Source organism: Macaca thibetana, chromosome 3 (genome assembly GCF_024542745.1).
Source record: "Macaca thibetana thibetana isolate TM-01 chromosome 3, ASM2454274v1, whole genome shotgun sequence".
Lineage (NCBI taxonomy): Eukaryota > Metazoa > Chordata > Mammalia > Primates > Cercopithecidae > Macaca > Macaca thibetana.
This window is the reverse complement of record NC_065580.1, coordinates 136,201,449-136,229,210: the sequence shown is the minus strand read 5'-3', so window position 1 is coordinate 136,229,210 and position 27,762 is coordinate 136,201,449. Positions and strand designations below refer to the sequence as shown.

The 27,762-nt window shown below is 52.4% G+C and overlaps 2 protein-coding genes across 6 annotated transcripts in view; both read left to right on the top strand.

Annotated features, from left to right (window-relative positions):
• Positions 1–1,629, top strand: part of GTF2I (general transcription factor IIi) — a 114,353-nt gene extending 112,724 nt beyond the window's left edge. For 4 of the 5 annotated variants that reach the window (XM_050783633.1, XM_050783631.1, XM_050783632.1 and 1 more), the window contains one exon: positions 485–1,629. The gene's annotated coding sequence lies outside the window, so the exon portion shown is untranslated. Of the gene's footprint in view, positions 1–291 lie in introns of all 5 variants that reach the window. The other variant, XM_050783628.1, reaches the window with a different exon arrangement.
• Positions 1,630–11,983: 10,354 nt separating this feature from the next.
• Positions 11,984–27,762, top strand: NCF1 (neutrophil cytosolic factor 1). The gene is made up of 11 exons (XM_050783740.1): positions 11,984–12,150; positions 15,634–15,714; positions 17,675–17,750; positions 17,850–18,015; positions 19,472–19,527; positions 21,660–21,782; positions 22,246–22,353; positions 23,922–24,039; positions 26,722–26,826; positions 27,053–27,198; positions 27,486–27,762. Exons 1-11 carry the CDS (start codon positions 12,079–12,081, stop codon positions 27,605–27,607), a joined length of 1,173 nt encoding a protein of 390 aa, XP_050639697.1. The 5' UTR covers positions 11,984–12,078; the 3' UTR covers positions 27,608–27,762.

The following is a 27,762-nucleotide window of genomic DNA, read 5'->3' as shown; positions in this document are numbered from 1 at the left end:
CCTTAAAAAGAATGTTGTTTCTAATCTATAGAGTAAACGTTGTCCTTCTCATTGGAATTCACTATGAGTCAGAATCATTAGACTGACTTTTTTTTTTTTCCGTAGTAATAGTATTTTGCAGAGTCTCACAGAGCTGCAGATCTATTGTTCATCTTGCAGAGTTGAGTTCACAAGTCTGATCCTGTTATTCCAGATTTCTTAAATTTGGCCAAGTTATAACAGGAGCAGTAGCTTGAGACCCGAAGTCAGGAAACTTTGACAATGGATTTTTTTTTTTTTTTTTAAATCCAGAGACTTGTTGTACTGGAGTTTGCCTTACCCTGTCAGCTCATGGACTTAAGGTTTCATCCCGCTTTATGAGCGCATCTGAATCCAAGTCACTGTCACCCGAATTTACAAATTAAGTTGTGATATTCGTGACTGTTAAATTCCTGTAATTAGATTAACCTGTTTGCTTGCTTGTTTGTTTTCTCTCCTATTTTAGCTTAAAGTATCAGTGGTTGAGAAGAGCTTTTCGGACGTGTTACTTCCCCAAGCTGTGTAATATACTTGTATAACAGAAATACCTTCTATACAAACCTTTTTTTCTACTTTTAGATAGAAATGTCTACTTTTTCAGCAGTTCTGTGAATTAAAGAGCAGAGTGACTGTGGGTCTGGAATGGCTGGTGTACTTGGGAATGTATTATCAGGATTTTACAGCAATGCTGGGAAACGACAGGGAAAATGACAGGAATGAATCTCACCAGATTTTTTATGTACTCAGCAGAGCCTTGAGTTACGGTGTTTATTTTCCAATCAAGTGAAGATATCTCCTACTGGAACATCTCAGCTCCTGCAGTGAAGAAAAATTCCTGTGATAGTTCAGTTCTTTAGTTTTTCTATTTGGAAAAAAAAAAAAAATCATTTAAATGATCTTTTGTTCACGGCTCTCCTTAATGACTGAGTGAACAGTTCCTATCTGTATATTTGACTAAACCTTTTCCTAAGCTATCTCTCATGGTTCCTATGTTTTTTTATCATAATTAAAAGCAAAACCATCTGGATCACCTAACAGTCAGAGGTCAGTATCTCAGCGTGTGAATTACAGAGTAAATACAGAGAGAACCTCTTCCACTTTTACTTTTCGTCCAAATAAAATGCATGGTGTACCAGAAGTTGAAGATCGGGTTGAGGATTGGGGCTAGCTCGATGACACTAAGGCCCCGACATCGCGGGACGGGACCTGCTGTGGCGTGGATTCTTAGAAACGCGGTTCTAGCCGGCCCCCTCTCCAGGGCTCGCCGTGGCCGGCGTTACTTCCTAGTTCTTCTTGTAACCCTGAGGTGCCAGCACGGGGAGGGAGGAGGGATCAGGGGGCTGAGGATGCAACCTCTGACGTTCTGCGCCTTCCTAGGAGAGTCTTACATGTGTTGAGATTTCACAAGCAATGCGAGTTGTAAAATACCAGCTCTACAAGAAGCTAGGCTCTGTGACAGCATAGTTCTCAGTAGCTTTATCACAATATTCACAATGGAGAATTATATGACATGGTAGCAGAAATAGGCCCTTTTATGTGTTGCTTCTATTTTACCTCAAATTGTAGATATAGGGTAATCAATAAAATCCATCCATGCCTTTCACACACTAAGTCATTGCTCTCTCGGCTGTTTTCATGGTTCTGTCTGGGGAAGTTCGGGGGTGGCTCGGCGTAGGTGGGACACAGACCGAGGCAGAGGCTGGCGCTGGGCAGAGCCCACCGGGCCTCCCGGGGACAGTGCCACTTGCGGTGTTTCTCAGACCACTGCTGTCCATCTCCTCTGAGCTGGGCCAGGGCCCCCACCCACCCTTCTATCTGGGCCAACCAGCCATGGATGAAGAGCAGCTCACATACGATTTTGGGAGCCAAAAGCCCCTGCCATCGAGAGCTCATGCGGCAGCTCCTCCTGCCTGAGCCCACACACTGGCTCTGAGGCTCCTCTGTTCTCAGCGTGGTCCCTGCCTCTGCCGTGCCCCATCCGCGTGGGCCAGAAAGGGAAACTGATCTCACGATTCGCCTGCCTGCTAACCTGGGAGGAGACCGCTTCTCTGATAGCATCTCACAGTTCTTTGAACGTGTCCTTAAAACGTGTCTTGCCGTGCCACCCTCAGCCACACCTCCCAGCGCCGATCCTGGAGAATCAGGGCCATGGCAAGGCTGCTGTTGGCGAAAGCCCAGCTCTTCCGTGAATCTCCATTCAGTTACTGGTTTCACACTCATTTGTGAGGTCACAGACTTGCCAAGGAGATTCATGATTCAATCCGTTACAACAATTCTGTGTGTACATAACACATTTTTTTTTTCTTTTTCTTTCTTTTTTTTTTTTTTTTAAGACAGTCTTACTCTGTTGTCCCCAGGCTGGAGCGCAGTGGTGCAATCTCAGCTCACTGCAACCTCCACCTCACAGGGTCAAGCAATTCTCCTGCCTCGGCCTCCCGAATAGCTGAGGTTGCAGGCATTCACCAACACACCTGGTTAAATTTTGTATTTTTAGTAGAGATGGGGTTTCACCATGTTAGCCAGGCTGGTCTCAAACTCCTGGTCTCAGGTATATACACGTATTTTTATTTTGTATATATATATATATACACACACACACACACACACACAAAGGATTTGATTTAAGCCAGGTGCTGTGGTGTACAGCTCTAGTCCTAGCTACTAGGGAGGCTGAGGTGAGAGGATCACTTGAGCCACTGCAGTGATTACACCAGTGCACTCCAGTCTGGGTGACAGTGAGACCCTGTCTCTTAAAAAGAAGAGCCCTTAGCTACCTGCATTAATTAATGAACAGGCAGTGCATTTCTGTGTGGTTTTGTTTTGTTTTTTTAAGACGGAGTCTCACTCTGTTGCCCAGGCTGGAGTGCAGTGGCACAATCTTGGCTCACTGTAACCTCCGCCTCCTGAGTTCGAGATTCTCCTGTCTCAGCCTCCCGAGTAACTGGGATTACAGCCACCTACCACCACGCCCGGCTAATTTTTGTATTTTTAGTAGAGACGGGGTTTCGCTATGTTGGCCAGGCTGGTCTCAAAAGTCCTAACCTCAAGTGATCCGCCTGCCTCGGCCTCCCAAAGTGCTGGGATAACAGGCGTGAGCCACAGCACCCGACCTCAGGCAGTGCATTTCTAAAAGGTGGATAGTGTGATTCTTCAGAGGGTGAAGGGGAAGTTAAACTTGCCCAGTAAAATCTTCATTAGCCGAGTAGTCTGGATTGAAAAAGCAATACAATGCAAGTAGGTGTCTTCAGTTGCATTTTGAAGTAGGTTGGTCTCTATATTTCTTTTATTTTCGAGACAGAGTTTCGCCCTTGTTGCCCATGCTGGAGTGCAATGGCACAGTCTCGGCTCACTGCAACCTCCACCTCCCAGTTCAAGTGATTCTCCTGCCTCAGCCTCCTGAGTAGCTGGGATTATAGGCATGTGCGACCATACCTGGCTAATTTTGTATTTTTAGTAGAGACAGGGTTTCTCCATGTTGGTCAGGCTGGTCTTGAACTCCCGACCTCAGGTGATCCGCCCACCCTGGCCTCCCAAAGTGCTAGGATAACAGGCGTGAGCAACTGTGCCCGGCCGCAGGCTGGTTTTTCTGAGCCTCCTCCAGTCCCCCATTTCTGCTTTTTTTTCTCTCCAAAGATCAAAAGTTCCACTGGCGAGGAAGATCAAGGGACCAGGCCTTTCTAGTTTCCACATTATACTCCAAGCGCTGGTCTTAGTAAATTCAAGGCACCTGGTGGATTTAACCATTCGGGGGCAGAATTGTCACACACCAAAGGGGCATCTTTTGGAAAGTCACTGCACAGCGACCACCCATCTTCTGGAAGGTCACCGCTCGTCTTCCTAAATGGAAGCCCCAGTTTCTGGACTTGGGTGTGTTTTGAGGATTTGATGTTCTCCCAAAGTGCCTCAGTTTCCCTATGATGGGGAAGAGGAAGGGGACGGATTTTAAGAATCCTGGAGGCCGCTGTCCCTGTCCTTAGACCTGTGAGTCCAGGGAGATGACCACAGACAGGGCTGTGGGTCCTTTACTCTGAAAAGCATCACTTCCCCTGCCTGGAGTTCAGATCCTGCCTGGATTCATGGTGGGAAGTGAGCTCTGGCTCTCTCTACTTCACCCACGGCTGGCTGCCCGCTCTCCTGGCTCACGGGGCAGACAAGATGCAGCTTGCAGCCGGTTATAGAAATCACAGGTTCCTAGGGGCCTGGTGGCCCATCAGTGACAAAGGGCAGGTGGACCTGGTATGGCTGCACCAGAGGGGCTTTCTCACCCTGGGAACTGGGCTAAAAACCAAGCCCAGACTGTGGCCCATGCTTTTGTTCCCCCAGCCGCCTCGAGGTCCCTCCCTGCCTGCCTCCCGCACCCCCACCCCACCTTAATTCTTTTTTTTTTTCCCCCAAGACGGAGTCTCGCTCTGTTGCCCAGGCTGGGGTGCAGTGGTGCAATCCTGGCCCCCTGCAACCTCCGCCTACCGGGTTCAAGCTATTCTCCTGCCTCAGCGTCCCGAGTAGCTGGGATTACAGGTGTCCACCACCACACCCAGCTAATTTTTGTATTTTTAGTAGAGATGGGTTTTCCCATGTTGGCCAGGCTGGTCTTGAACTCCTGACCTCAAGTCATCTGCCTGCCTTGACCTCCCAAAGTGCTGGGATTACAGCCTTGACCTCCCAAAGTGCTGGGATTACAGGCATGCATGAACCACTGCACCCAGCACCACGCCTTACTTTTGAGGAAGTGTTGGGAAAGCCGGCTCTGACATAGCTTGTGAGGCAAGCCCAGCTAGGGAAGGTGTTTCCTGCCTGACTTCCTCCCCAGAAGCAATAGCGGGGCCTGCTGTGGCATCCACTTCCTGCGGGGACTCAAGGCTGCTCACGCCTCAGGCTACATAAAGCAGGAAGGACCCACGCAGGAGGACCCCTCCAGAGGTGTGAGGGCGATTTGGTGGACACAGGCAGGGCCAGCAAGAGAGCAGAGGGCCCACCTCCCAGAGCCCCAAATGCCACAGGCTGAGAAGGTCTAGCTACATCCAAAGGACCTGTTGAACTCCTGCCCCGATTGACTCTCAAACTGTCCCCTCCTGTACGGTGCCCACACCCTCCAGGGGAAACCCCTGGATAGACAGCAGTCCCTGCAGGTCTCCAGAAAGACAAGGCCGGAACAGGGAACCCGGGGTGCGTGTTCATGAAGCTGTGGCAAGTGTGGACACCACAGCCCCAAGTTTCTTTTTCTGGCCTGCGGGAGATGAGCTTCGGTCCCACGGAGGTGACAAGGTTGTCCTCATGCATGATGGGGATCTGCGGTGCCTTCAGTGAGTAAGCCGCGTCTACAGGTCCCGCCTGCCTGCGGGCGGCCCGCCCCCATCTCCAGGCCTGTGTGACTTAGCGACTGTCCCAGATCTCCCCAGGGAAGTCGGGCAGGGGCCTGGCCCTCGGCAAGTCCCAGAGGGAGCGCACCACCGCTGACTTCACTGCGCTTCTTGGGGCTGGGGAGATGTGGAAATGGCCACTCCAGACCCGGTGACTGGTTGGCTCTTAGGACATGGTTTCCTCATTACAGAAATTTGTTTCAAGTGTACAGAAATCAACATCGGCCAGGTGCAGTGGCTCATGCCTGTAATCCCAGCATTTTGGGAGGCCGAGGTGGGTGGATCACCTGAGGTCAGGAGTTTGAGACCAGTCTGGCCAACATGGAGAAACCCCGTCTCTACTAAAAATACAAAAATTAGCCAGGTGTGGTGGCAGGAGCGTGTAATCTCAGCTGCTCAGGAGGCTGTGGCGGGAGAATTGCTTGAACCCGGGAGGCGGGGGTTGCAGTGAACCAAGATTGCGCCATTGCACTCCAGCCTGGGCAACGGAGCGAGACTTTGTCTCAAAAAAAAAAAAACAAAATTCACCGAAGCCCCCAGGCGTGGTGGTGCACTGCAGGGTTTAGCCTTCCTGGGTGGCAGAGGGCATCTGGGCCCCTGAGCACGGAAGTGGGGCTCCCGCGGGGGCGGGGCTTGAAGAGTCCCCATTCCTGTGGTGCATATTTGATGAGGGCCCATGTCATGCCTGGAGCTGGGCCAGAAGCCACAGTGCATGGCCCAGCCTGTCCATGGGCTTGGTTACTGTCAGCCTGGCCATATCAGGGAAAGCTTCCAGGCCACCCACACAGCTGCACCACACCCAGACCAGCTCTCCAAGGGACATCATGAGACTGCCCCCACTGTCAGAGCCCCGGGCCGGTGGTCCCAGCAACTTGGGGTGCCTGCTCTCCTTCGTGTGACATTTTCTTCATTCCAAGCTCAATTTAAACAGCAAGAAGCTGCCCTGCCTCCTATCTGGCAATTTCCCTGCCCCGCAGCTTGGAGGCAGCCCCTGCGCAGTTTGTATCTGGTGATGGCCAACGTTCGCCACCCTAGTACTTGACCCTATTTAATCCTCACGGCAGCCCATGAAGTGGGTAGATTGGTTAGTGCCATTTCACAGATGAAAAGACGGAGGCTCAGGAAGCTTCAGCCACGTGCACAGCTCAGCCGTGGCCTGCACATCTCCCCACGCGGCTTGGGCCTCCGTCTGACTCCCCTGAGTTGAATGTCTAGGGCCTGAAGTCCGTTCTCTCATGTCCCTAGGCCAAGGGCTGGAGATCAGGTCTAGGGGAGAAGGGAGTTCCCAGGGCTGTGGTTCAGCTGTGTCCTGGGCCAGTCTCCCACGGGCAGGTCCCTGATTCCCCTCTGCCGAGGCCTCGGGGTCCACCCCTGCCAAGCAGAGCCCAGCACAGGTGATTTGGTTGATAAAGGAAGACGGGTCTCTGGGGAGGCAGTGAGTGGCCCACGTTTCTTTTTTGCCTTTTTTTTTTTTTTTTTTGAGATGGAGTCCCACTTGCTCTGTCTCCCAGGCTGGAATACAGTGGTGCGATCTTGGCTCACTGCAACCTCCACCTCCCGGGTCTCCTTCCTCGGCCTCCTGAATAGCTGGGATTATAGGCACCTGCCACCACGTCCAGCTAATTTTTGTATTTGTAGTAGAGACGGGGTGTCACCATGTCAGCCAGGCTGGAGTGGCCAGCGTTTCTGCCTATTGACACCTGCCTGCCAATACAGGGTCGGTCACATAGAGCCAGCGCCATAGGCACCTTGGGGCCCATCCTGCTGCCCTAGGCAGGAGGGAGAGCTGGTCCTGTGGGCCAGCCCGGGAGGCTGCCACCCAGGGCTGTTCAAGGGGATGGATCCTGGCTGTCACTCAGTCAAGAAGAGGCAGCAGGAGAGCCTTAGGTTAGACCTGGGAAAGAACTGTCCCACACAAAGGCTGATTTGCTCCAGTCCTAGTAACTGCTAGATTTCCTCTCCTGATAAATTGTGCCAGAGGGCACTGTGTGGGTCCCATGCCCTGAAGCCAAGCCCCCTTTCTCCCCATATGGTCCCCACTGGCCTGGCCTTGGGGATTTCCTGGTTAAGGAAATGGCGAGCTCAGCCCATCTGGGGAAGGCCAAGTGGCCTGAGGGTGGAGAAGGTGACATTTGGAAAAAGGCCAGGACCGGCAGCTCAGACCTGGAAGCCCCCACTGCCCGCCAGCCTGGCTTGAGGTGACAGCTTCCCTCATGAGCCCCCTTCCCCCACCCATTCATTCATTCATTCATTCACATGTTCAAGGGCAAGGCATGAGAGGGCAACAGTTAAATCATGATCCTGGGTCCAGACTGCCTGAGTCCAATCATGGTTCTAGCCTGGCGCGATGGCTCATGCCTGTAACCTCAACACTTTGGGAGGCCAAGGCAGGCAAATCACTTGAGGTCAGGAGTTCGAGACCAGCCTGGGCAACATGGTGAAACCCCATCTCTACAAAAAATACAAAAATTAGCTGAGCATGGTGGCGTGAGCCTGTAATCCAAGCTACTGGGGAGGCTGACACAGAATTTCTTGAACTGGGGAGGCGGAGGTTGCAATGAGGCAGGATTGCGCCACTGCACTCCAGCCTGGGTGACAGAGCAAGACTCCGTCTCAAAACAAAAACAAAACAAATCCCAGTTCTGCATTTACCAGCTGTGGCAATCTGTTTTCCTCTCCGTTTTCCCGTCTGTGAAGTGGGAAAAATTGGACCCACTCCCCGACAGCCTTCTTGTGAGGAGAAGATGTGATCGTAAATAGAAAGCACCTAGAATAGTGCTTGACGTAGGGCGGGGTGGCGGGGTGTGGGGGGCCCTTCCTGGTAGCACTCGGGACATGGGGGAATTCTTGGGGCCGTGGTATTGTTCTAACACCCAGTGATGGTTCACCAGCTGTCTCCTTTATAATAATTAGGTAAGAGATGCGGTTTTCGACATATTTCACAATACAAACATTTTTAGAAATTCTATTTCCTCCCCCTGAAAAAACTCTCTTATCTCATTATTACTTCCTTCTTTATTTTATTTTATTTTATTTTATTTTATTTTATTTATTTTTTTGAAACGGAGTCTCACTCTGTCACCTAGCCTGGAGTGCAGTGGCGTGATCTCGGCTCACTGCAACCTCTGCCTCCCGGGTTCAAGCGATTCTCCTACCTCAGCCTCCCAAGTAGCTGGGATTACAGGCACCCGCCACCATGCCTGGCTAATTTTTTAATTTTTAGTAGAGACCGAGTTTCACCATGTTGGCCAAGCTGGTCTCGAACTCCTGACCTCAGGTCGTCCACCCATCTTGGCCTCCCAAAGTGCTGGAATTACAGGCATGAGCCACCGTGCCAACCTTTTTTTTTTTTTTTAATTAAAAAAATTATTTGGATCTTGTTTCATCCACACATTAAATTAAATCCTGGCCAGACACAGTGGCTCATGCCTGTAATCCCAGCATTTTGGGAGGCTGAGGCAGGAGGATCATTTGAGACTGGAGTTCGAGACCAGGCCAAGCAGCATCTCAAGACCCCGTCTCTACCAAAAATAAATAAATAAAGAAATATAAAAAGTGGGGAAAAAAAATCCTATGTCTTCCTGAATAAAGGCTGTGAGCCTGCTTACAGAGGTCATTACAAGGTCAAACTCAAGTTCAGAGCGCTTCCTGCCTCTGCTCACCCAACAAACTTGCTGGATACCCCGTCTGCAGAGCACTTTGTGGGAACATGACAGGGTCTCGGGAGGCCATAGGAGGAGAGTGGAAAGATCACAGCCAGGGGTTCGGGGTGTCTACAGGACAAACACGCTGGCCAGGCAGTTATGCAAGAGTGGAAGGACTGCTAGAGGAAGGGAAGGAAGTGCCGAGAGCCCACAAAAGTCTCTACTTACAACGATCCCCACTAGAACCTTCCTCTGCCCCGCCTTGACATGCCCAGGTGAGCACCACTGCGGGTCTGGCGTCTGTGCTGAGCTTTTTTTTTTTTTTTTTTTTTTTTCTGAGACAGAGTCTCACTCTGTTTCCCAGGCTGGAGTGCAGTGGCACAATCTCGGCTCACTGCAACCTCCACCTCCCTGGTTCAAGTGATTCTCCTGTCTCACCCTCCCGAGTAGCTGGGATTACAGGCATGCGCCACCACACCCATCTAATTTTTGTATTTTTAGTAGAGACCGGGTTACACCATGTTGGGCAGGCTGGTCTCGAACTCCTGACCTCAGGTGATCCACCCACCTCGGCCTCCCAAAGTGCTGGGATTACAGGCATGAGCCGCCGCACCTGGTCCCACTTGTGGAACTAGCATCTATCTGAAGAGGAAGCAAACATCACCCACCACCTCCCGCTCCCTCCTCTCACTACTGTCCCCGCCATCATCCCAGAGGTCACCCTGGCTTCCAACACCACAGCCTGGCTGGGGCGGTTTTCAAGCCTCGTATGACATCCTCCAGAACATGTGCTCTGTGCCTGCCTTCCTTCCGTCAGTGATGTGTCTGGAAGATTCCACGGTGTCGCCCTGTGGGACAGTTCCTTGTCATTGCTGAGTAGGTCCTGTTGCAAATGCCTATCTATCTGCATGGAAGGCTCCGAGATACATAGATGGAAATCACCATAGGAAGGGCTTGCAGGGCTGCTCACACCCAGGGCTGGGGACCTCGGGGTGGAGGTGGGGGACAGTAAGGACCAGAGGGAGCAGGTGCCGGCGGGTGATGTGACTTTTCTTCTCTATAAAGAAGCAAAGGCCGGGTGCGGTGGCTCACTCCTGTAATCCCAGCGCTTTGGGAGGCCGAGGTGGGCAGATCACTTGAGGTCAGGAGTTTGAGACCAGCTAGGCAATTTGGTGAAACCCCGTCACTATAAAAATACAGAAAATTAGCTGGACATGGTGGTGCATGCCTGTAATCCCAGCTACTCGGGAGGCTGATGCAGGAGAATTGCTTGTACCCAGAAGGCGAAGGTTGCAGTGAGCCGAGATCGTGCCACTGCATGCCAGCCTGGGGCACAGGAAGAGACTCTATCTCGAAAAGAAAAAAAACGAAAGAAGAAGAAGTGAAGCATTTGCCAAGCAAATCTTTCAGAGCTGATGGAATGGACCTTACACTTCTTGGATAATAAAAGCAGGAACAGGCCAGGTGCAGTGGCACGTGCCTGTAGTCCCAACCTACCGGGGAGGCCAAGGCAGGAGGACTACTTGAGCCCAGGAGTTGGAGGCTGCAGTGAGTTATGATTGTGCAGCTGCACTCCAGCCTGGGTGACAGAGACCCTGTCTTTAAAAAAAAAAAAAGGCCGGGCGCGGTGGCTCACGCCTGTAATCCCAGCACTTTGGGAGGCCAAGACGGGCGGATCACGAGGTCAGGAGATCAAGACCATCCTGGCTAACACAGTGAAACCCCGTCTCTACTAAAAAAATACAAAAAACTAGCCGGGCGAGGTGGCGGGCGCCTGTAGTCCCAGCTATTCGGGAGGCTGAGGCGGGAGAATGGCGTGAACCCGGGAGACGGAGCTTGCAGTGAGCTGAGATCCGGCCACTGCACTCCAGCCTGGGCGACAGAGCCAGACTCCGTCTCAAAAAAAAAAAAAAAAAAAAAAAGACCAGGCGCAGTGACTCACACCTGTTAATCCCAACACTTTGGGAGGCTGAGGCGGGCGGATCCCCTGAGCTCAGGTGTTCGAGACCAGCCTGGCCAATAGGGTGATACCCCTTCTCTACTAAAAATACAAAATTAGCTGGGCATGGTGGTGCACACCTGTAATCCCAGCTACTCAAGAGGCTAAGGCAAGAAAATTGCTTGAACCTGGGAGGTGGAGGTTGCAGTGAGCCGAGATCGCGCCATTGCACTCAAGCCTGGGCAACAAGAGCGAGACTCCATCTCAAAACAAAACAAAACAAAACAAAAACAGTGGGAGGCAGAGGCAGGAGGATCATTTGGAGGCCAGTAGTTTGAGACCATCCTGGGCAACATAGCAGGACCCTGTCTGTACAAAAAAAAATGTAAAAAATTAGCCGGGCATGGTGGAACGCACCTGAAGTCCCAGCAACTCCACAGGCTGAGGCAAGAGGATCACTGGAGCCCAAGAGTTGGAGGCTGCAGTGAACTGATCGCACCACTGTGCTTGAGCCTAGATAACAAAGCAAGATCCTGTCTCAAATAATAATAGCAATAATAATAAAGAAAAATAACATGCAATTGGTGATGCATCAATGATAATAAGTGCTCTGCAGAAAAAGGGGGCAGGAAGAGGCTGAGGAAGAGATGAAGTTTGCTATGCAATGTGAAGTTATCAAGGAAGGCTTCTCGGAAGAGGTGACATTTGGGCAGAGAAATGGAGGAGAGAGTTATGGAGGGAAGACGATGAATGGGGGGAACATGGTCAAGGCGGGAATATGGTCAAGGGGGGAAAGATGGTCAAGAGGACACAGCAAATGCAAAGGCCCTGAGGCAGGAGCAGCTTGGTTCACCCCCAAAACCCATGGGGCCCATGGAGGCGACAGGAAGGACAAGTGTAAACCCTTTTCCTTGTCCCTGCAGGTGTGTGTGAATGTGACTCTGCCCGTATTCACACCCTGCAAGCCTGAAGAGTCCCCAGAAACTGAAAGAAGAAGCAAAGCCTTTTCTGTACCCTCCCTGCCCCCTGTCCCGACCGCGACAAAAGCGACTTCCTCTTTCCAGTGCATTTAAGGCACAGCCTGGAAGTGCCAGGGAGCACTAGAGGCCACCCAGTCATGGGGGACACCTTCATCCGTCACATCGCCCTGCTGGGCTTTGAGAAGCGCTTCGTACCCAACCAGCACTATGTGAGTAGCTGGTGGAAGGGATCCCATGGTGGGGATATGGGAGGGACACCGCGGCCACCCTTACAGTCCCAAGGCCAACCAGCTCCAGTGAGGACTAAGGGGGCAGGGTCTTAGCACCCAGTCCCTGGTCTTTGGGCCTGGATCTACCCCTCTGATCCTGGACTCCACCCCTGGAAGACAGTTCCCTTGGACCCGCCCTGGGCCCCAGCCCTTTACTGTCCCCGCCTGTGTTCCCAGCCAGGCCCTCAGCCTTCACTAGGAGTCCTCTCTCTGCTCCCCTGCCATGGCCAGGCAGCCTAGCACTCTCTCAGGTCCAAGGCCCACTCCTCCAGGAAGCCTTCCCTGACTAGCCCCGCTATCAGAGAGTGGCCCTCCCAGGAGGGAGGCCTGGAAACTAAAGCTCTCTCTCTCTCTCCAGCTGCCTGTAGTGTCAGTTAGAGTCTTATCCTCTCCAGTAGGGTGACACCATCACAGAGGCCAAGAGTCCTCCCATCTGTCCCCCGGGAGGCTGGACAAATGCCTGCTCAGACAGGCCAGTCCACTGGGTCCCCTAATCCCATAGGAAGGCCAGGGAGAAGCTACATTTAGGAAATTGAATGAAGCTTGTATGGAACATTTAGTCCTATGTGCCAAGACCTTTCTCTTTTTTGTTGCATTTTGTTTTTTGAGACAGAGTCTTGCTCTGTTGCCCAGGCCAGAGTGCAGTGGTGTGATCTCAGCTCACTGCAACCTCCGTCTTCTGGGTTCAACCTGTTCTCCTGCCTCAGCCTCCAGAGTAGTTGGGATTACAGCTGCCCGCCACCACAGCTGGCTAATTTTTGCATTTTTAGTAGAGATGGGGCTTCACCATGTTGGCCAGGCTGATCTCAAACTCCTGACCTCAAAGTGATCCACCCGCTTCGGCCTCCCAAAGTGCTGGAAGCCACCGTTCCTGGGCCTGTTTTTTTGAAATGAGGTCTGGAGTGCAGTGGTGCGATCATAGCTCACTGCAGCCTCGATCTGCCAGGCCCAAGCGATCCTCCTGCCTCAGCCCCTTGAGTAGCTGGGACTACAGGCACACACCACCACTCCTGGCTAATTTTTAAAATTTTTGTAGAGATGAGGTTTCACTATGTTGTACAGGCTAATCTTTTTTTTTTTTTTTTTTTTTTTTTTTTTTTTTTTTTTTTTTTTTTTTTGAGACGGAGTCTCGCTCTGCCGCCCAGGCTGGAGTGCAGTGGCCGGATCTCAGCTCACTGCAAGCTCCGCCTCCCAGGTTCACGCCATTCTCCTGCCTCAGTCTCCCGAGTAGCTGGGACTACAGGTGCCCGCCACCTCGCCCGGCTAGTTTTTTGTATTTTTTTAGTAGAGACGGGGTTTAACTGTGTTAGCCAGGATGGTCTCGATCTCCTGACCTCGTGATCTGCCCGTCTCAGCCTCCCAAAGTGCTGGGATTACAGGCTTGAGCCACTGCGCCGGACCTGTACAGGCTAATCTTGAACTCCTCGGCTTAAGCAACTCTCTGGACTCAGCCTCCCACAGTGCTAGGCGTGAGCTACCGTGCCTAGTCACTTTTCTCCTTTTCTTTGTAACTTTCAGTTTTGAAATTTACTGGGCTTCAAAACAGTACCAATCACTCCAATAATCTTTCCCTCACCTTCATCCACATGCCTCTTTCTGGGTATATTTTCTGAATTATTTGAGAGTGAGTTGAAGACGTGTTTCTTTACCTCTAAATACTAGTTGTTAGGCATTTCTTAAAATCAAGGGCATTCTCTTACATAATCACAATGCACGTGTCAAAATCAGCAAATTAACATGGACAAAACACCATTATCCACCCACAGACTTTACTGAGATTCCCCCAATTATCCTACTTGTCCTCTGCAGTAAAAACTTTTTTCAGGTCTAGGATCCAGTCAAGGATCAATGTCATGGCCTTTAACCTTCTTTAATCTGGATTTAATCTGGATCGGCCTTTTTATCTTTTTTCTTTTTCTTTTTTTTTTTGGCACAGTGTCTCACTCTGTTGCCAGAGTGGAGTGCAGTGGTGCAATCTCGGTTCACTGCATCCTCTGCCTCCCAGGTTCAAGAGATTCTCCTGCCTCAGCCTCCTGAGTAGCTAGGAGTACAGGTGCCCGCCACAACGCCCAGCTCGTATTTTCTGGTAGAGACAGGGTTTCGCCATGTGGATTCTGGATCAGTTTTTTTTGTTTGTTTGTTTTTTGTTTTTATGAGATGGAGTCTTGCTCTGTCACCCAGGCTGGAGTGCAGCGGCACGATCTCCACTCACTGCAACCTCCTTCTCCCGAGTTCAAGCAATTCTTGTGCCTCAGCCTCCTGAGTAGCTGGGATTACAGGCATGCGCCAACCACGCCCAGCTAATTTTTGTATTTTTAGTAGAGACAGGGTTTCACCATGTTGGCCAGGCTGGTCTCGAACTCCTGACTTCAGGTGATCTGCCCACCTCAACATCCCAAAGTGCTGGGATTACAGGCGTGAGCCACCGCGTCCAGCTGATTCTGGATCAGTCTTAATCAGTCTTTGTCTTTTGCAACTTTGATGTTTTGCAGAGAGCAGGACAGTTACTTTGTACAGTGTCCCTTGGTTTGAGTTTCTCTTCATTAGATTCAGTTTGCGCATCCAGGGCAGTGGATCTTAGATGCGATGTTGTCTTCTTTTTAATTTTTTTGAGAGGGAGTCTCACTCTGTCACCCAGGCTGGGGTGCAGTGGCACAACCTCGGCTCACTGCAGCCTGCACCTCCTGGGTTCAAGCAATTCTCCTGTCTCAGCCTCCCAAGTAGCTGGAATTACAACCACCCACCACCACTCCCAGCTAAGTTTTGTATTTTTAGTAGAGACAGAGTTTCACCATATTGGTCAGGCTGGTCTCGAACTCCTGACCTCAGGTGATCCACCTGCCTTGGCATCCCAAAGTTCTGGGATTACAGACATGAGCCACTATGCCCAACCTGCCTGACTCTCCCCTCCCCTCCCGACCCAAGCTGGAGTGCAGTGGTGCAATCATAGCTCACTAAAGCCTTGACCTACAAGGCTCAAGCAATTCTCCTGCCTCAGCTGGGACCACAGATGTGCGGCACCACACCCAGCCAATTTTTGTATTTTTAGTAGATATGGGGATCTCGCTATATTGCCCAGGCTAGTCTCGAACTCCTGAACTCAAGCGATCTTCCCACCTCAGTCCTAAAAAGTGCTGGGATTCCAGGTGTGAGCCACCGTGCCCAGCCTAGGTCCTACTTTTATCTCCAATTTACGGATGAGTCCATTTGAGAGAAGCTGACCATCTTGCCCTGGGTCTCAAGGCTGGGGTGTGGCAGCACTGGGGTCCACGTTTGTGCCCTTTCTGCAATCCTGGACCACCCCAAAGATGTCCCTCACCCAATCCTCTGGACTTCCTCCAGGGGGTAGTGGGATCCTGGGTGCACACAGCAAAGCCTCTTTGGAAGCTGAATGGGGTCCCCCCGACTCTGGCCTTCCCCCAGGTGTACATGTTTCTGGTGAAATGGCAGGACCTGTCCGAGAAGGTGGTGTACCGGCGCTTCACGGAGATCTATGAGTTCCATGTGAGTGTGGGGACAGAGGAGGGAGAGGGACCCACCGTTCCAGCTCTACCCTTTGGGGAGGACCTTAGCCCAGGTGGTGCGGAAACTACAGAACCCAGAATCCCCTCCCAGACCACAGTTAAAGGGGATTTATTTATTTATATATATTTTTGTGACAGCGTCTTGCTCTGTCACCCAGGCTGCAGTGCAATCATAGCTCACTGCAGCCTCAACCACTGGGGCTCAAGTGATCCTGCTGCCTTAGCCTCCTGAATAGCTGGGACTGTAGGTGCGCATCACCGTGTGTGGCTAATTTTTTGTGTTTTTTGTAAAGACGGGGATCTCACTATGTTGCCTAAGCTGGTCTTGAACTCCAGACCTCAAGTGATCCTCCTGCCTTGGCCTCCCAAAGCTAAGGGAGCATTTTAAAAAACATTTTTCCCCCTGAAGCATTTAAGAAGTCTTGCTGAAAACAATGAATAAAATGAAAAACACCAAATTCTCATTTTAAAGTAAAACAGACAGGATCTCCCAGAACGTTCCTAGAATGGAACCATTCTTACCACTTTTGAAAAACAAAGACCGCCGAGCGCGGTGGCTCAAGCCTGTAATCCCAGCACTTTGGGAGGCTGAGACGGGCGGATCACGAGGTCAGAAGATCGAGACCATCCTGGCTAATCCGGTGAAACCCCGTCTCTACTGAAAAATACAAAAAATTAGCCGGGCGAGGTGGCGGGAGCCTGTGGTCCCAGCTACTCGGGAGGCTGAGGCAGGAGAATGGCGGGAACCCGGGAGGCGGAGCTTGCAGTGAGCTGGGATCCGGCCACTGCACTCCAGTTTGGGCGACAGAGCAAGACTCTGTCTCAAAAAAAAAAAAAAAAAAAAAAAAAAAAAAGAAAGAAAAAGAAAAACAAAGCCAAGTTCTAGATCCCAAATAACAAATGCACCTGCTGGTAAACATTCTCCTTGTGGTTGTTGTCCCAATGGTAGTTATTTTCCTAAATTTTACATTTGTATCTTTTTAAGAATGAGTTATCAGTTTTTAAAAAATATTTGTTTTTCTTTTGAGATGAGGTCTTGCTCTGTCGCCCAGGCTGGGGTGCAGTGGTGCGATCTCAGCTCACTGCAGCCTCAACTTCCAGGGCTGAAGCAATTCTCCCATCTCAGCCTCCCATGTTGAGATCACAGGCGTGCACCACCACACCTGGCTCCTTTTCCTGATTTGTTTTTTGCAGAGATGGGGTTTCACTATGTTGCCCAGGCTGGTCTCTAACTCCTGGACTCAAGTGATCCTCCTGCCTCAGCCTCCCAAATTGCTAGGATTACAGGTTTGAGCCCCTGAACCTGGCCAACCTGAGTTTTAAGAGGATCCCTCTGGCGACTGGATTGAGGACAGACAAGGGTGGACGGGGGCCTGGTAGTGGCTAGGGCCAGGAGGGTGGTGTTGGTGGGAAGCGGTCAGATCCCAAAGAGATTTGGGGATTGGAAGCAAAAGGATTTGCTGGTGACTTGCACGTGGGAGGCAGAGAGGTCAGTGCCTCTGCTAATCAAGGAATCCAGATTGCCACTGAAATTTCTAGGCCCGAGATATTAAGGCAGTGTCTCACTCTGTCACCTAGGTTGGAGTGCAGTGGTGCCATCTCGGCTCACTATAACCTCCGCCTCCCAGGTTTAAGCGATTCTCCCACCTCAGCCTCCTGAGTAGCTGGGATTACAGGCGTGTGCTAACACTCCCAGCTAATTTTTGTATTTTTAGTAGAGATGGAGTTTCGCCATGTTGGCCAGGCTGGTCTTGAACTCCTGACCTCAAGTGATCCACCCACGACAGCCTCCCAAAGTGCTGGGATTACAGGCATGAGCCACCACACTCAGCCTTTTAGGTAGTTTTGAGAAGTATTTAGGTCACTTCCAATCTCGTGCTTTTCCAAGTATTGTAAACTACAAATATTCCTTCACGTCTTCTTGTCTTTTTAATGTTTAGAAAACCTTAAAAGAAATGTTCCCTATTGAGGCAGGGGCGATCAATCCAGAGAACAGGACCATCCCCCACCTTCCAGGTGAGCGCGGGGCTGAGCCGCCTGTCGGGGGGTTGGTGGCGGGGGCTCACCTGCCCTCCCAGCCCCTCTCGGGCTTGACCTCATGTTCTCTGGTGCCAGCTCCCAGGTGGTTCGACGGGCAGCGGGCCGCCGAGAACCGCCAGGGCACGCTTACTGAGTACTGCAGCACGCTTATGAGCCTGCCCACCAAGATCTCCCGCTGTCCCCACCTCCTCGACTTCTTCAAGGTGCGCCCCAACGACCTCAAGCTCCCCACAGACAACCAGTGAGTGGCCTTTTCACGCTGCCAGGCGGGAGAGGGAAGGGGGGTGGGACTTTCCGTGTTTTGCAGATGAGGAAACCGAGGCTCAGAGAGGGAAAGCCGCCTTCTCAGAGCCACACAGCCAGAAAGAGGAGGCAGATTCCGCCTCCAGCCCCTGTGACCCCGCCAAGCCTCCACCTTCATCCTTCACACCTCAGGGCACTGGGGGAAGCACTCAGGGCCGGAGGTCCAAAGTCCTGGGTCCTCATCCCGACCCTGCGGCCACCTGGCCATGGGACCCAGAGCTGGCCACCACTGCCCTCTGAACGCAGGTTCTCCATTTCCATAATGGGCAGTGAGGATCAGAAGAAGCAATGCGTGTCTTGCGGAGCTCCCCAGAAGGATGTGGGGTTGATGCCTCCGCTAAGTACTGAGCAGGTCTGGGGTCTCCTGTACCCAGGACCCTGTGTGGAAGGCACCTGAGAGGCTGAGGGAGCTCCAGGCAGGCTGTGGAAGTCCCCTTCTCCACCCCTCTCTGGTCACCGAAGCTCAAAGTGGGGGGGCGTGAGGACAGGCCGTTACCCCCTCGCCAAGGCACCCAGGCTGCCAAGACACAGACAGGCAGCATTGCTCCGGCCGGCACTTATTGACCCTTGAAGGTGTCCCCTGGTCCAAGGAAGGGCAGTTCTCATCAGCCTGGGAGGTGGGGGAAGGATGGACTCCACAGTGGGGTCCGCTCCTCATTGCCTGCTCTCTCAGGGCTCCAGAAGGAGGAAGAGGCTGGGCACAGTGGCTCACGCCTATAATCCCAGCACTTTGGAAGGTCGAGGTGGGCGGATCACCTGAGGTCAGGAGTTCCAGACCATCCTGGCCAACATGGTGAAACCCCATCTCTACCAAAAATATAAAAATTTAGTCAGGCATAGTGGTGTGCTCCTGTAAACCCAGCTACTTGGGAGGCTGAGGCAGGAGAATCGCTTGAACCCTGGAGGCAGAGGTTGCAGTGGGCTGAGATCGTGCCACTGCACTCCAGCCTGGGTGACACAGCCAGACTCTGTCTCAAAAAAAAAAAAAAAAAAAGAAGAAGAAGAAGAAGAAGAAAGAAGATGGCCTGGGAGCTCCCAAGAGCATTTCCCAGGCTTAGGGCATCCTTAGAGTCTGCAAGAGGCTATGCAGTGTCCTATTTTTTTTTTATTTTAATTTTTTTTTAAATTGAAAAATTGTTTTTTATTATTTTTTTTTTTTATTTTTTAAATTTTTTTTCCTTATGTCCCTCCCTTGGGCTGCCCGAGCAGATCCTCCCGCCCCTGTCACTTCCCAAAGCCCTTCCTCAGCCAGTCCAGTTGCTCTCTTCTCTCCGCAGTGCCCCTTCCCTTCCCCAGGTCCCTTTTCTCTTGGGGAGCTCCTCTGTAAGTCTACCCAGCGCCTCTCCTTCCTCCGTGGGAAGCCGAGGGTCTCACCCAGACTGTTCTCTCCTCAGGACAAAAAAGCCAGAGACATACTTGCTGCCCAAAGACGGCAAGAGTACCGCGGCGGGTGAGAGGACAGTGGGGCAGCCAGGGGCAGGGTCACCCCGAGGAGATCCAGAGTTGGGGGGTGTTCAGGGAAAAGAGCGGGGGCTGGGAGTAGATCGGGAGGGCTCACAGCTACCCTGCTGAAGAATTGGGTCTTTGGGTCCGGTGCGGTTGGTCATGCCTGTAATCTCAGCACTTTGGGAGGCCGAGGTGGGAGGATCACTTGAGGTCAGGGGTTCGAGACCAGCCTGGCCAACATGGAGAAACCCCGTCTCTACTAAAAATCCAAATTAGCCAGGTGTGGTGGCAGGCGCCTGTAGTCCCAGCCACTGGGAAGGCTGAGGCAGGAGAATCGCTTGAACCTGGGAGACGGAGTTTGCAGTGAGCCCAGATCGTGCCATTGCACTCCAGCCTGGGTGACAGAGCCAGACTCTATCTCAGAAAAAAAAAAAAAAAAAAAAAAAAGAAGACGAAGAAGAATTGGATGTTTGGAAGGTCCTTGGAGACTGAAAGGAGCCCTTTGCAGGTGGCAGTGCAGAGACCAGCACAGACCCTGGCTCCCGGCAGCCGGGGCAGTGTTTGTGGCTGAATGAATGAACAGGTTTTGGAGGCCAACATGGCCTTCAGAGGTGATGCAGGGCTGTGGCAGTTTCTAATATTATTGCACAGTCACTGCTAATAACAACAATAATAATAATAGCTAACATTAGTGGAGCACTTACTCTGTGCCAGCCACTATTTTGTTTTTGTTGTTTTCAGTGGCAGGGTCTCTCTCTATTGCCCAGGCTGGAGTGAAGTGGTGTGATCATAGCTCACTACAGCCTCGACCTCCTGGGCTGAAGCGATCCTCCCACCTCAGCCTCCCAAGTAGCTGGGATTACAGGTGTGTGCCACCATGCCCAGCTAATTTTTAATTTTTTGGTAGAGATGGGGTCTCACTACATTGCCCAGGCTGGTCTTAAGCTCTTGGCCTCAAGCAGCCCTCCTGCCTAGGCCTCCCAAAGTGCTGGGATTACAGATATGAGCCACTGTGCCCGGCTTTTTCTTCTTCTTATAAGGACACCAGGCCTGTTGGGTTAGGGCCCACTCTAATGACCTCATTTTAACTTAATTAACTCTTGCAAGACCCTATCTCCAAATACACCCACACTCTAAGGCATAGTGGCCCTAACTGGGGGGTTAGGACTTCAACATATGAAGTTTGAGAAGACTGACCTCAGCCAATAACAAACAGCATCAGCACCTCCTCGGTTGGATGAAGGGGCTGGTCAGAAATGCACTCAGGTCCCACGGTGGGCCTACTGAACAGGATAGGCATTTTAGCAAAATCCCAGGCATTCGAGTGCACCTTAAAGTTACGAAAAGGCCAGGTGCTGTGGCTTATGCCTGTAATCTTGGCACTTTGGGAGGCCAAGGTGGGTGGATCACCTGAGGTCAGGAGTTCAAGACCAGCCTGACCAATATTGTGAAACTCCATCTCTACTAAAAATACAAAAATTAGCCGGGCGTGGTAGCAGGTGCTTGTAGTCCCAGCTACTTGGGAGGCTGAGGTAGGTGAATTGCTTGAACCTGGCAGGTGGAGGTTGCAGTAAGCCAAGATTGCACCACTGCACTCCAGCCTGGGTGACAGAGCGAGACTCCGTCTCAAAAAAAAAAAAAAAAAAAAAAAAAAAAAAGTTGGGAAAAGGCCAGGTGCAGTGGCCTGTAATCCCAACACTTTAAGAGGCTGAGGTGGGAGAATCCTTTGAGCCCAGGAGTTTAAGACCAGCCTGGGCATTGTCCCAAGACCTTGTCTTTACAAAAATTAGCCAGGTATAGTGGCATATGCCTGCAGTCCCAGCTATTCAGGAGGCTGAGACAGGGAGATTGCTTGAGCCTAGGAGTCCAGGGCTGCAGTGAGCTGTGATCATGTCACTGTACTCTAGCCTGGGCAACAGAGCAAGACTCTGTCTCCATAAAAGAAACTAAAGTTGAGAAAGGCTCACTAACTTCTTCAGATGAGAACAAGGACATGCTTGAATTGGGAGGCCAAAGCCTGGAGAACGCTATGCGCTCAGGAAATGCAGGCAGCAGAGACTCAGGACGCCAGCACCTGTTCTGGAGGCCCAGATGGGCCCCGCAGTGCCCACTCACCCTGCCCTCCCTCTGCCCCAGACATCACCGGTCCCATCATCCTGCAGACGTACCGCGCCATTGCCGACTATGAGAAGACCTCAGGCTCCGAGATGGCTCTGGCCGTGGGGGACGTGGTGGAGGTCGTGGAGAAGAGCGAGAGCGGTCAGACCTCCCGCCCTACGGGGCTCCTTCCCCTGGTGCTCAGGAACCCACAGCCACAAGCCCCCTGCCAAGGCTCAGACAGCCTGGCCCCTGGGAGGACTCTGGTTCCTTTAGGGGCCCTGAATGTCCTCCCCACACTGCGAGTCGCCCTGTCTCTGAGTGTGCACCCTGCAGTGGCTGTGGGCATCTGTGCATGGCAGGCCGGGGCGGTGCATGTCTGAGTGTTCTGTCTGGGTGGGTATGGGACCGTCTGCTCATTATGAAGTGGGCTCAGAGCTATGATTCTGTGAGCATATGTGCATGCATGCATGTGACCTCGTTGTCCAGTGAGGTGAAGGTGACATTTCCAAATCTAAGCATTGGACATCGGTGTGTCTGTGTCCCTGTGTCCTCACCGTCCCTGATGGCTGCAGGGAGCCTCCGGGTCCCACCCCTCAGTCACATTCCCGCATCTCTGGCACAGGTTGGTGGTTCTGTCAGATGAAAGCAAAGCGAGGCTGGATCCCAGCATCCTTCCTCGAGCCCCTGGACAGTCCCGACGAGACGGAAGACCCTGAGCCCAACTATGCAGGTGCCCCCTGCCCTCCCAGGCCATAGGGGTGTGGGAGAAAGGGGCAGGCGGGACCCAGGGATGTTGAGTGACTGCTCTGGAGTCTGGGCTGGTTGCTGGCTTGGCAGAAAAGTCAGGGCTGAGACCTCATCTTCTCTGGCTTGGGGGGCCCTGGCAGGTTGCGATATCCTTGGTCCGGACAGGGAACCAGGAGGAGGAGCAAACGATGGGGGAGGGTGGGAGGTCAGTTATGTCTGTGGGTATGTGGTCAGGTCCAGTGGGAAACTGAAGGACCAGCAGACCTTAGGCTCAGGAAGGAGGGCTGCCTGGAGGTGGGGGCGTCATCACTGACCAGAAAGGGAAAACTGGCAGTGCTGGGGCTGGATGGGGCCTGCATAGAGCTCGAAAAAAAACTATAATAGAATTGGTTACCATTTTATTTAATTAATTTATTTATTTATCTTTGTTGTTGTTGTTGAGACAGCGTCTCACTCCCTTGCTCAGGCTGGAGTGCAGTGGTGTGATCTCGGTTCACTGCAATCTCTGCTGTCCTGGGTTCAAGTGATTCTCCAGCCTCAGCCTCCCGAGTAGCTGGGATTACAGGCATGTGCCACCACACCCAGCTAATTTTTGTATTTTTAGTAGAGACGGGTTTCACCATGTTGGCCAGGCTGGTCTCGAACTTCTGACCTCAGGTAATCCGCCTGCCTCAGTCTCCCAAAGGGCTGGGATTACAGGTATGAGCCACTGCCCCTGGCCTGGTTACCCACATTTTAAAATGGCGTGATTTCACCCTTTTATGTGGATTTACAGCCTTTTTTTTTTTTTTTTTTTTTTTTTTTTTTTTTTTTACAAAGTCTGGCTCTGTCAACCCAGGCTGGAGTGTAGTAATGCAATCTTGGCTCACTGCAACCTTCACCTCCTGGGTTCAAGCAATTCTCCCGCCTCAGTCTCCTGAGTAGCTGGGATTACAGGCGTGCACCACCATGCCAGGCTAATTTTTGTATTTTTAGTAGAGATGGGGTTTCACCATGTTGGACAGGCTGGTATTGAACTCCTGACCTCAGGTGATCCACCCACCTCGGCCACCCAAAGTGCGGGGATTACAGGCGGGAACCACCTCATCCAGCCTGTGGCTATTGTTTAAACACTGGGAAGGCCTGCAGCCCCCAGGCCGACAGCCACAGCCAAGCAGTTCCCAGTGCCACGTGGACAGGCGCTCCACCCACCTACTCATGGCTGGTTTCTTGTCATATTTAGGTGTCTGGACAGACCTTCATTGTTGTGGAATCTGGTCCCCGGAGTGGGTGGCAATGAATGGGAGTGGACAAGCTCACCTGGGTGTAGGGGGCAGAGGGCAGAAGTCCAGAGTGTGCCCCCAGAGAGGGTGCCAGCAGGAGCTTGCCGAGGGAAACCGGGATGGAGTAGGAGGATGGGGGGAGGAGACCCAGAAGAGGGGCACTGTGGGCCCTGGGTGGGTCTGGAGTGCCTGGAGGAAGCCCAGGTGCAGAGAGAAGAAGACGGGATGGGTGGCGAGCCCCGGGCTGGCCAGATCTCACACCGTGCTCTGTGCCCCCGCCGTGGACCAGGCGAGCCGTACGTTGCCATCAAGGCCTACGCTGCTGTGGAGGAGGACGAGGTGTCCCTGCTCGAGGGCGAAGCTGTTGAGGTCATTCACAAGCTCCTGGACGGCTGGTGGGTCATCAGGTAGGAGGGCTCCGCTCCATCCAGGGCACCCACCCGAGTCAGCCCCACCCAGGGTGGGACTGTTTGGGGATCTGGGGTAACTTGTCCCTGGGACTCTGGGTAAGCCACTGCCTCTCTCTGGGCTCAGTTTCCATCTCAGTAGCAGGGAGGGGTGAGCCCACCCTGGCCTGTCTTGTGGGGATCCAATGTCCTTGTCCAAGTGCATGCATCTTTGCTTTGTGATTTAGGATCTTTCCCTAACCATCTATTATTATTCCTTCTCTGGCAACACGGTGAACTGTTGTATGAATAATTACATTCCTGGCTGGGTGCAGTGACTCAGGCCTGTAATCCCAGCACTCTGGGAGCCCGAGGCAGGATGATCACGTGAGGTCAGGAGTTTGAGACCACCCAGGCCAACATGGCAAAACCCTGTCTCTACTAAAAATAGAAAAATTAGCTGGGTGTGGTGGTGGGAGCCTGTTATCCCAGCTACTCAGGAGGCTGAGGCAGGAGAATTGCTTGAACCCAGGAGGCGGAGGTTGCAGTGAGCCGAGATCGCGCCATTGCACTCCAGCCTGGGCGACAAAGAGCGAAACTCCATCTCAAAAAAAAAAAAAAAAAAGATTACATTCTTTTATCATTCCTTTTTCTTTTAAAGCTTTCTTGTGGTTCGGTGTGGTGTCTCATGCCTGTAATCCCAACACTTTGGGAAGCTGAAGTGGGAGGATCACTCAAGGCTACAAGTTCAAGACTAACCTGGGCAATGTAGGGAGACCCCTGTCTCCACAAAAAAAATTTAAAATTAGCTGGATGTAGTAGCACATGCCTGTAGCCCCAGCTACTCAAGACGCTGAGGTGACAGGATCGCTTGACCCCAGGAGTTGGAGGCTGCAGTGAGCTATGACTGTACCACTACACTCCAGCCTGGGTGATGGAGTAAGACTGTCTCTTTAAAAAAAAAAAAAAAAAAAAAGCTTCCATTGCCTTCCCATCTGTGTATCCTCCAAATGAATGCAGAAATACTAACTTTTTTTTTTTTCTTTCTGGTTCTGGGGATCACAGAATTCTAGTGGCTGGTGGAGCCATTTCCCTGGAGCCACAGGGCCTCCCAGGTCCTTTCCTGTGTCTTCATTTTTTACAAATTTATTTATTTTTTGAGACAGGGTCTTGCTCTGACTTCCAGGCTGGAGCACAGTCATAACTCATTCAAGTGATCCTCCTGCCTCAGCCTCCCAAGTAGCTGGGACTACAGGTGAGCACCACCACATCCGGCTAATGTTTTTTAATTTTTTTTGTAGGGATGGGGTCTCACTATGCTGCCAAGACTAGTCTTAAACTCCTGGCCTCAAGAGATCCTCCTGCCTTGGCCTCCCAAAGCACTGAGATTACAGGAATGAGCATCCATGCTGGGCCTTTGCTGGCGTCTTCAGAGCCCTAGGTCACAGGACCAGCCTGGCGCCCTGCTGCAAGCTTATCTTAAAGCTAGGACCACAACATGCATACCTGCAGCCGGGCTCTGGGCCAGAGGGCTTTGAGGCAGCATTTCTCAGCCTTTTAGACACATACTCCGTTAACCCCCATCCTGTGTCCCTGATAATCTTCTTGTGATCCTCCCATCAGCCAAGAATTAGGGTTTTATGTGAACCTTGTATTATGCAAAGTTTTGGGTTTTTTTTAACTCCTAAATATAATATTGAAAATAGAAGGAAAGTCTTTTCAACAAATGGTGCTGGAACAGGTGGATTTCCATACTGAAAAAAAAAAAAAGCAAAAAACAAACCCAGACCCCTACCTCACACCGTGCACAGATGTTTACTTCAGATGGATCACAGGTTTATCCCAGAGTAAAACCTGAAACTAAAAAGCGTTTGGGGCCAGATGGGGAGCTCAAACCTGTAATCCCAGCACTTTGGGAGACTGAGGCGGGTGGATCACTTGAGGTCAGGAGTTCAAGACCAGTCATGACCAACATGGTGAAATCCTGTCTCTACTAAAAAAATATAAAATTAACCAAGCGTTGTGGCACATGCCTGTAATCCTAGCTACTTGGGAAGCTGAGGCAGGAGAATTGCTTGAACTTGGGAAGCAGAGGTTGCAATGAGCCGACATCGCACCATTGCACTCCAGCCTAGGCAACAAGAGCAAAACTCTGTCTTGGGGTTGGGCGGGGGGAAAGTATTTGGAAGAAAGCACAGAATTTGGTAGCTTGGAGGTAGGTAAAGGTTCGTAGGAGACAGAAGGCAGTTAACATAAAAGAAAAACTGGCAAATATAATCTGCCAATGTTTCTTTTTTCTTTAATTTTTTTGGGAGGTATCTATAGGTATCTATTGCTATGTTGCCCAGGCTGGTCTCGAACTCCTGGCCTCAAGCGATCCTCCCACCTCGATCCTTCAAAGTACTGGGATTACAGGCGTGAGCGACCGTGCCCTGCCCATTATTGCCAGTGTCTTATAGCAAATACCTGTTCCCTGCGGTGACCTGGATCTGCTAACCTCCACCCCTGCATAGACTGTGGAAGGATTGCTGGAAGGGTCTCAGTTGCACAGACCAGGAAACTGAGGCCCACAGAGGCAGGTGTCCGGTTGTTTGCAACCTCTCAGCCTGACCTAACCCCAATTGTTCAGAGAGAGCCCTGAAACCCCTCCTCTGAGCGACCCCCAGGTGACTGCCCCAGCCTCAAGGGCTGCCTCTGTTGCAGGAAAGATGACGTCACAGGCTACTTCCCGTCCATGTACCTGCAAAAGTCGGGGCAAGACGTGTCCCAGGCCCAACGCCAGATCAAGCGCGGGGCGCCGCCCCGCAGGTGAGCGGGGTTCCCCGGGGCTGGGCGGGGTCGAGGGGGGCGCATCACGGTTTCGCTCTGTCTAGGCAGCTTGGCAGTGCCGGGGCGGGGGCTCTCAGCGGCAGGAGAGGCAGAACCCTCACCGGGGAAAGGGGCTGGACGCGCCTGGCCGCGATATAGGGCTCATCGAGTCCCTGGGGGCAGGGGAGCGCTCGGGCTTTGACGACGCCCTGTCCCGCTGGGCCAGGTCGTCCATCCGCAACGCGCACAGCATCCACCAGCGGTCGCGGAAGCGCCTCAGCCAGGACGCCTATCGCCGCAACAGCGTCCGTTTTCTGCAGCAGCGACGCCGCCAGGCGCGGCCGGGACCGCAGAGCCCCGGGAGCCCTCTCGGTGAGTGCAGCAGAAGGGGGCAGGCCGGGTAAGCCCTAGGGGCGGAGTCAGCGGGGGGGCGGAGCCAGAGGGCGGAATCAGAGGGAGAGGCGGACGCTGGAGGCGGGGCCAGAGGAGGAGCGGGAGCTAGGGAGCGGAGGCGGAGTCAGAGGGAGAGGCACGACCGCGAGGCGAGGCCAGAGCGCGGAGCAGGAGTTAGAGAACGCGGCGGGGCGGGGCCAGAGATCACTGTGGGCGGGGCCATCTTTCGGGGCGGGGCTTCTGACTCGGCCCTGCTCTGCCCGCAGAGGAGGAGCCGCAGACCCAGCGCTCTAAACCGCAGCCGGCGGTGCCCCCGCGGCCCAGCGCTGACCTCATCCTGAACCGCTGCAGCGAGAGCACCAAGCGGAAGCTGGCGTCTGCCGTCTGAGGGTACAGCGCAGTCCCCAGCTAGCGTCTCGGCCCCTCCCGCCCCGTCCCTGTATATACGTGTTCTATAGAACCTGTTGTCTGGACGCCGAGGCCAGCCCCGGCCCCTGTCCAGCGCGGCTCCCGCCACCCTCAATAAATGTTGCTTGGAGTGGA